Raw genomic sequence first — 9,688 nt, 5'->3', positions numbered from 1 at the left:
GTATTTTATATCAATTTTTTATGACATATTTGATATCATTTTGAACGTAATATATTACATTCATTTTTTTATTTTGAAATATAAACAAGGGTTAATCGTCTACTTGACCCCTGTCATTGTCTCGCCGTCTGAAATTAGTCCCTCCCCGAAAAATTTACAAATCTGGGTCCTCTCGTTCGCAATAAGTCTGGAGCAGGTCATCGCCGGAGCCCGGAGAATGATGAATAGGCATGCTGACTGGTTTTAAAATGCTTACGTGGCTTTAAAAAATAAAAAATAAATTACACATCATAAAATTTAATTTACTTAACAAGATTAAAAACAATTAAAAAATTAATTCTCCCAAAAAACAATCATAGTTAAGTTAAACCCAGAAAATCAAGACATTTTCATCTCCTTCATCTCACAAAGATCTTCATCTTCTCCATCCCATCATCTTCATCCCCTTTTTCAATGCTCAAATTAAAACAAATTAAACCCAACAAATTAATACCCCAAATCAAAATAAACCCCTAAATCCCCAAATCAGAACTGTTCCGGCTTCTTCTTCCTCATCACCTCTTTCAACTTCAACTTCTTCTTCCTGTTCCAGCTCCTTCACCCAGCAAGCAAGACCAAACCCATCAACACCACCCATACCCAGCAACCAAAACCAAACCTGTTTCTCAATTCAAGTCCCACAACACTAACGACGAAGCTGCTCAATTGCAACAGAGGAAGAAACACGTGAATCAGAGCAGTAAAGAGAAAAGGGATACAACTTTAGGGAGAATCAGAACTAAACAGGGAGAAGAACTCCACCGTTTTGCAGTAATTTCAGAGAAAGAAACCCTAATCCCAAACTCTGACACACGAATTGGGTTGAAGGTGAAAGAACGAACCCAGAAGCGTGAACCTGCATCGAAACCTAACGAACCCTGAAGCGCCCGGTGTAACACCCCCTTTTCCCATTATATTATTTAAAAATGTTTATCAGAGTTTAAAAACATATCAAGGGAGTATTACACTTCTTCACGAAAACTCATTAAAATTAACATTGATTGTGTTTGGAAATTTATAAGTTCATATGCTTTCCAAAGAATGAATTATTCCTGCCAATAAAATTTCTAAACCAGCCAGATAATCCTAAGATGCATAAAATCACTTATCTAAATAGGTTTATCTTCCATGATATTCCAATAAAATTGATCATACTCAGAACTTAATTTCATAAGCACTTCGGCCATCAACAGTACGACATCGCCATAATTTAGAAAATTATTCAACAACTTCCATAAGGAGAGCTTATAAAATGCTCTCAACAAAAGTGTAAAAGTAACGTAAAATATCTACCCAGTGTTACATTACAGAGCAAGACACTTATTTTATAATAATAATAATAATAATAATAATAATAATAATAATAATAATAATAATAATAATAACATAAGCTAAGACTCTCCGAAGCTACTCCTCATGAGCCACATCTCTACCTCCAGTACCTGAGCGATGTCGCATAGAACATCATTCCAACAGAAGGGTAAGAACTTACATTGTATAAAATATAGCATAACAAAGAACAGGTAAACAATTCAGATCCTGCTTTATAAACTCTTCACATTGTCTTTAAAATCTGAGTGATTATAATATTTTCTCTCAAGACAGTTTCACAATTCTTATTAATGTTTCGGAAAATTATAAGCTTAAAGAAGAATAATAATTCGACTTTACCACAAGAGCAAAACAATTCACCAACAAATCACCAAACACATAAAACCACTGAAAACGTGAAACTTAGTGTGTGAGACTCTAATGTATGCATGTGGTACCAATTGTTAACCTTAGCGATATCACCGCGTCCACTCCAGACAGTTAACCACCAATGAAGTCCACGCCAGACTTCCAGAACCACTCCAGTTCTGGGACAAACCTCAGTTTTCCGATGAAAATCGACACATTGCCTCTTGACTAAATGAAGTGTATTTCGTGCAAAAACTCATAAATTAAAACATGCAATTTGAGACCACTCCAGCCCCAAATATATAACATATTTTCTCACCAAATTCCATAACGGAAATCACACCAAAATTGCATAAAATAACACTTCAATATAATTATCAAATCATTCACTATTCCACCGATAAACTAGCAACACAAAATCATCAAATGTCTCATATCAATTACTAGAACCAGTTCCAGAATCAATCACATAAATAAGCAGAGAAACATAGCAAACTTGCAGATAATTCCGGTACTAAACGTGCACTCCAAAAATTATTAAAATTTTACCAAACATAGCCTTATACTTTAGCTTTCATACAAAATTGGTTTCACCCAATTTGGAATTCTGTAGAGAGAGTTATGCTCTTTACAGCACAGGCTGTTAGGGTGTCTGCGAGCAAAACAGAGTGAACTTGCAGATAATTCTGGTATTGAACCAGCAATCCAAAAATTATGAAAATATTACCCAATATAACCCTATGAGTTAGCTTTCATAAAAAATTAGTTTCACTCAATTCAGAATTCTTTAGAGAGAGTTATGCTCTCTACAACGCAGGCTGCTAGGGTGTCTGCGGGCAGAAACAGAATGAACTTGCAAATGATTCTGGTATTGAACCAGCAATCGAAAAATTATGAAAATATTACCCAACATAGCCCTATGAGTTAACTTTCATACAAAATTGGTTTCACTCAATTTGGAATTCTGTAGATAGAGTTATGCTCTTTACAACACAGACTGTTAGGGTATCTGCAGGCAGAACAGAACCCAATTTTCCCCAGAACCTCAATTTCGCTCAAAATCAATTTTGCTCACCACATGTTAACACTCAACACAGTCTCTCAGTTCTGAATTTTCAAAGAAGATGGGGGTTCCTTCATGTTAAACTCAACCTCTGTTATTCTACAATTATACAAGGTAAACTCAAACCCTTACCTTCTATGACACCGGTACAAAGCCTCCTTGACCCTTTTCTTCTTGAAGATCAAATTCTAGGTTTTCTCCACCTTTTCTCCTCTCCTTCACCTTTCACGTGTTCCTCTGTTCTGCTGCTTCTCTAATCCTAATTTTCTGATTTCTCTCTTTTTAATTCTCTCGTAACCCTTAAATAATCTTACAATGGGCCCCACTCCCAACTACTCACTTAAAACCTAAAACCCTTATTTATCTATATCACATAATAACTTAATTATCTAATAAAATCACTTAATGACCTTATCATCTAATTAAATCACATAATCACATAATCATCTAATTAAATCGCATAAATTATCAAAATGCCATATAGCATAATAATAATTAAGATAAAATAATAAATAACCTAATAACGAAAAGTGGGGTGTTACACCCGGTGGCACGCCTCACCGACGAAGCTCGTCCTCTGATCCAGCGTAGGAAACGGGGGGAAAGGTGAATAGATCTGGGTAGCAAACGGATCTGGGTTTTTCACGTTCTTTTCTTTTGTGTTTCTAGGTGTTTCTCTTCTCATCTTTTTTAAGTTTCACCATTTTCTTCACTTTCATACCACCAACCACACCATCATCAAGGGGGAAAGGTGAACAAGTGGCGATGGTGGGGTGGAGAAGAAAGGAGAAGTAGCGGTGGTGGTGTGCTGAAGAAGTGGTGGGCGACTTGTTAGGATGGAGAAGATTGGGAAAATTTGTTTCCCTTCTTTTAGGGTTTAGGATTAGTTTGTTTTTTTTTTGAAACTGGGTTAGTTAGTTAGTTTGTTTTTTTTTTAAAGTAAAACTGGGTTAGTTTGTTAATTGTTTTTATTAATTACGTTAGAATCAGTTTTTTTTCATTTGAAAGTTAGGATTAGTTTTTTTAATTTAATTAAAACTTATTTGTATTTTTCTTTTATTTTTTATTTTTCTTTTCCTTGACACGTCAGCCTCATTTATCCCGTCAGCATGCCTATTCATCACTCGCCGGAGCTCCGGGATCCGGCGAGGACATGCTCCAGACTTATTGAAAACGAGAGGACCCAAATTTGTAAATTTTTCGGGGAGGGACTAATTTCAGACAGCGAGACAAAGACAAGGGCCAAGTAGACGATTAACCCTATAAACAATAACCAAATCGTTAAAAAAAATACTTTGTTAGCATATATCATGTAGAAAAATCACAATTAAAATTTTATTAATTATTATAATGTCATTAAAAATCATTAAATGTCATAGATATTTTTGAAAAAAAAGTAACAATTGACTTTTGTTAATTATTCTGATGTCATTAATTAAGAAGAGATAATAATCCCACATTTACACACAATGAAATACCTTGATCAAGAAAAGAAACTAAATCAAGAAGAAAGAATTAAATACTACCTTTTACACTTCCACAATGAATTAATTCTTCATTTATTACTTTAGGCCTTAGGGGGCAAAATTTGCAAAAGTCAAAATAGATACATCATCACACTATGTGCTTTAATGACGCTCTAGGCCTCAGCATTGAATAAGTGATGACTAGAGAGTGTGCTTGGGGAGAAATTGGGATAATAATAATAATAATGACTAGTGTAGCAAGTTGTAAGTAATTAAATATGATAATTAATTAACATTTTAAAGACCTTTCAAAAAAAAAATAACATTTTAAAGACATTTAAGATGGAACATTAATTTACATCTTATATTAGCATCAAGAAACATGCATCACCGTGGAGTTGGGTGACATTTTTCACGGATCAATTTTGAGGTAGGAAAAACCAAAAGGTGAGTGTCTCAAACCAAAACCATGAGTATTTTAGTATGGTTTCAAAAACTGGATGTTTATTATTATAATCTAGTTTTTCTCGAACTAGAATTTAGGCTTTGTCCCTCTGCTTGCAACAACTGCAAGAAGAAGGTACCCAATTGGCATTGATCTGCATTTTCACTCCAAACTACGATCAATGCCACCTTCTTCCAATTTTGTTTTTGTTTTCATTCAATCCATTTCATTTCATCAAACTACATTTAATTTCTCTTAGCTTATGTTCCAAAAACTCAGTTGTTTCCCTCTCCCATAAACTTCCATGACCCTTTGTTTATAATTGCTGGATTCAAAAGCTCTTCTTATTATAACTATCTTGATATCACGCGTGCACCTGTTTGGTTTTGTTCCTGGTTCTGCATATCTATCTCCCTTATGTGAGTTTTTTCAATGTGTTTTTTGGTAAAGTTTTTATTTTGCTATCTGGGTTGGGGTTAGTCCTGCACCCCATTACCTGGATTGCTTCAATGTCTTCTTTGATGAGTTTTAATATTTTTCTTTTTGGGATTTTTTTTTTGCCTTTGTTGTTGGTGTTTAATACTTCAATTTTATTTATCTTGGCTTTTTTTTTAGAGCAACAAAGAAGAAGATGGGGGAGGGTGAAAAGTTTCAGCTGGGAACTGCCGGTGCGTTGGGTTTATCCGTGGTGTCATCTGTATCGATTGTGATATGTAATAAGGCACTGATGAGCACATTGCATTTCATTTTCGGTAAGTTCATTGAGAGGTTTTGACTGTTAGCAAATTCATATGGTTGACTACTTGTTTGTACCTTTCTGTGTGTGTGTGTGTGTTGGTTGGTGACAATTACAGCATGTTCCTTCCATTTGAGTGCTGTTGTGGATGACTTGTTCCATGATTGAATGGGGGGTTGGTAAGCCTTAGGATTTTTTAAGATCAGAGAAAAGGGACTAAATTGAGCTGTGGTTTCATCCATGGGAGTATTAGTGTTGAATCCTTGCATGAGGTTTTGTTAGAAGTAGCTTCACGCTTACTGCTTCGTGCTAATCCATTTGAATGCACCATTCAATGACAACTTGTACTAGTACTCTATCAGTAATCAGGAAAATTTGGAAATAAGTATAGCATCCACAAGTGTTTATTGGAGGTTGGATTTATCGAATTCAACGGTTTTTCTTATGCATTTGTCCTATGTGTTTGGATTTTAATGTCATGGATATTGTTCTTGGGCAGGAAAGGCAGTATGTCAATATCCCCCTCTTATTGAAATTTGAAAATATTTTATCATTCTGTAGTCAAGGATTTCTCCTACCCGTTTAAACAAATGCGATCATGTTTTATGAATAAGATGGTGATTGTTTGGGGAAGCATGTGTTCCAACTTCCAACTAGTGACTTAGATTCCCATACATCGTGGAAGTTTTGTCAATATTCAGCCCAATTTATGAAGAAGAAAATTTTATCATATCACAATTTATTTGGGGACTTACAGTTGTGCTAAGTGCTAACACTTTTTGTTCCTTCCATTCTTTTCGATTCTCAGCTTGCCCTTATACGTTTTAAGTATAATGTCCTAATGGTTTTAATACATATCCTTGGATTCCCGTGCAGCGACAACTTTGACAAGCTGGCATCTTCTTGTTACATTTTGCTCTCTCCATGTGGCGCTAAAAATGAGGCTTTTTGAGCACAAACCTTTCGAGCGGAAAGCAGTGATGGGATTTGGAATTCTAAATGGAACTTCAATTGGACTCTTAAATTTGAGTCTAGGCTTCAATTCTGTCGGTTTCTATCAGGTGATTTCTTTTTGCCTCATTCTGTTTTTTCATGCTATATTTTGATTTCTATTAGTTAAGCAGTTTTTTTAGGTCTTCTGATCAAGCTCTTTTATATTTGCAATTTTGCATTCAGATGACTAAGCTGGCAATCATTCCATGCACTATTCTGTTGGAGATCCTTTTTCTTGGAAAGAAATTCAGGTCTCATTTAGCCTTCTATCATTAATATACATTTTTTGGTTGATCTCTTAATATATATCTCATATATTTGATGGTAATTTATGTAAGTTCTATTGAAGAGTTGCATTGTATAACAACCTTTTCTTTTATACCTTGCTCTTTGTTTCCTTTTAGCAATCAGATCCATTTAGAGAGACATACTGATATCTAATAAATTTCAAGGCGTATATGTCACTTGATGATTTGACCTAAACTATCATTATCTAGTATTTTGGTTGCATTTTTTTGCCATCGTGAAATTTCATTTGATAGTTTTTGCAATTTAAACTGCATTAACTATTCTGGCATTGTTGTAACTGCAGTAGAAGAATACAATTTTCCCTCTCCGTCCTCCTTCTGGGTGTTGGGATCGCAACAGTTACTGATTTGCAACTAAATGCTTTGGGCTCATTCTTATCTTTTCTAGCGGTGATTACAACATGTGTTGCTCAGATTGTATCCTTGAAGAAAGCTCAATTTTTCTAATATAAAAATCTGTTGTGCTTTAGAATGTGTGCATTAATTCTTTTAGCCTAGACTTATAAAATTGTTCTTCATTATAGATATGCTAGTATGCTACCTGTACATAAGAATTAGGAATTTTGTTTTTGATGAAATTGCATATTCTTAAACTATAAAATTGTTTTTCATGATAATCATGCCACTAACTACATCGCAAAAAACATGTCATCTAAGTTTGCATCTGGCAGCTGCGAAGATAGTTTTCTTCCCTACATTCATGCGACTTTATTTCATTGATTTTCTACTATAAGTATTAATCTGCTAATCTTTTACATGCATTATCTCCAGTTTTACCCTAGAGTCTTTACATGCAAATCTTCCTTGCATTAATGTGACAACTTAATTCATCTTTAAATTTATAATTTAGAGTATATCTTTTTGTTGCGCATGACTGCTCGAGAAAGATAGCCCTTTTATTTTGGGATGCTAAGTAGACCATTTGTGTGTTTCTGTCATGTTAAGGCCTTAATTAGTCCCTTTTAGATGACAAATACCATCCAGAAGAAGTATAAGGTTTCTTCTACCCAGCTATTGTATCAATCATGTCCATATCAAGCAGCAACCTTGTTGATATCTGGACCATATTTGGATAAAGTTCTTACCAACCTTAATGTCTTTGCTTTCAAGTACACAACCGAAGTGACGGTGAGATTTAAAATGACTTATGTGCTTACTTTTGAACTCAAACTCTTTTTATTAATGTATTTTTAATTGTTGTTTCCTCCATTGCAGTTTGTCATTGTTCTTTCATGCCTTATCTCAATCTCTGTAAATTTTAGCACATTTCTTGTAATTGGAAGGACATCTCCAGTGACCTATCAGGTTCTTGGACATTTGAAGACATGCCTTGTATTGGCTTTTGGTTATATAATTGTCCAAGACCCTTTTAGCTGGAGGAACATACTGGGGATTTTGGTAGCCATGGTTGGGATGATTATGTATTCCTATTACTGCGTTCTTGAGAATCAGCAAAAAGCAGCTGAAACTGCAGCATTAGCATCACAGGTTTGTTTTCGTTGACTTACATGGGTCATTTTGCTTACATTTTTTGTCTTCACAATTTACTACAAGAACATGAGGGCGAGCCTCGGCGCAACAGTAAGGTTGTTGTCATGTGGCTTTGCGGTCATAGGTTCAAGCCATGACATTAGTCTCTTACAAAAATGTAAGGTAAGACCGCCTACATCAAAACCACAAAGTGGGTCCGATCCCTCCTTAGACCTCGCATATTGCGGGAGCTTTATAGCACCAAATTTTTCCTTTTAATTTATTACAAGAATCTACTTGGTGATTCCTTGTTATCCTAATGTTTACAGGCAAGAGAAGGTGAATCTGATCCCCTCATTAGTGTGGAAAATGGAAGTGCATTATTGAGCAAAAGGCCTCCTGTCTGGAACAAAGAAAAAGACTAGCACTCTGGATGAGCTTTTTCAGAAACACCATTAAAAACAGTAAATGGGCCTATAGTGCCATAGATGAATTATACCCTTAGTTAGGAAGTTCTCTAGACTTAAGTCTTATACTTACAGGGGTGAGTTATTTTACTCAGTACTGTTAGTTTAGACTTGTGTGCATTGAATAGCCAACCAACAATATAACATTAGTGAGGGAAAATACTTGGTCATGCCTAAGGTGTTGGGCCAACAAATTTAGCTCTCAATTTTGCGAATACTTAATGGATGTTTTTTCACAGCATATTACATGTATAAATATTCCAATTTTTGCTTGAACTATATACAAACATCTAATGGCGATCTTGATTGCAATGTTCCAAATGTCCAGTTTCTATGATTGTAATTCATGAAGTTATATTTTATTCTTGAAGTCTTCCTTGTTGGTATGATATCAATCAAGCTCACTTAGTGAGAATCCAACAGGATCAAAATTGAATCAATACAAGTATTTTCTAGCTAATCTATTTATTGTACATATGGATCCACTTTTAATTTTCACATAATCATTTATCTTCTCACAAAAACTACTCCTAATAGCTTATAATAAAATCATAATTTTCATATGTGAAGACATATCTGCTGTTGGATTATACAGCCACATACATTCAAGGGAGATTCAAAGCCTCTTGCTAACCGCTTTGTGTTGATGAATAGTGCTTAGCTCTGAAACAAGTGGAGCAACACAAAGGTAGATCATTTTGTGTTTATAATGGATAAAATATTTTTGTTCTAACAATTGTAACATGAGATAAATTTTTCACCATTAGTTCTGGGTTTTAGATATTCATACAGCATTGACACACATAAACATCCAAAAAAAAAAATATTATATATCTTCCTATCACATGTCATGATATATTGCATTTATCACTCATCTATCTTCTCTTCCTTTCACTTTGATTCTCTACATTGACTAAGTGACTGTCCGACATTTTCTTTTCACTAATACAAGTGAATTTGAATTACCTTTAGCCCCCCTCTTGTCTATACACGTTCACATTTTTCTTTCCTTTTATATGCT

At 34.6% G+C, this 9,688-nt stretch overlaps 1 protein-coding gene across 2 annotated transcripts; it reads left to right on the top strand.

The window, feature by feature from the left end:
* The first annotated feature begins 4,616 nt into the window (after positions 1-4,616).
* On the top strand, positions 4,617-8,967 carry LOC130710490 (UDP-xylose transporter 3-like). Of its 2 annotated transcripts, none has more exons than XM_057559788.1 (8): positions 4,617-4,695; positions 5,309-5,445; positions 6,306-6,490; positions 6,606-6,673; positions 7,015-7,147; positions 7,697-7,858; positions 7,946-8,218; positions 8,530-8,967. In XM_057559788.1, the coding sequence occupies exons 2-8, from the start codon at positions 5,325-5,327 to the stop codon at positions 8,623-8,625; spliced, it is 1,038 nt and encodes a 345-aa protein (XP_057415771.1). In that variant the 5' UTR covers positions 4,617-4,695; positions 5,309-5,324; the 3' UTR covers positions 8,626-8,967. The 2 variants fall into 2 exon arrangements, with proteins under 2 accessions (XP_057415771.1, XP_057415761.1); XM_057559778.1 differs by lacking the exon at positions 4,617-4,695 and adding an exon at positions 4,782-5,112.
* Positions 8,968-9,688: the final 721 nt, after the last annotated feature.

Source organism: Lotus japonicus, chromosome 1 (assembly GCF_012489685.1).
Source record: "Lotus japonicus ecotype B-129 chromosome 1, LjGifu_v1.2".
NCBI classification, from domain to species: Eukaryota; Viridiplantae; Streptophyta; class Magnoliopsida; order Fabales; family Fabaceae; genus Lotus; species Lotus japonicus.
Note: the sequence above shows the minus strand (reverse complement) of the source record. Positions and strands in the feature narration are given on the sequence as shown.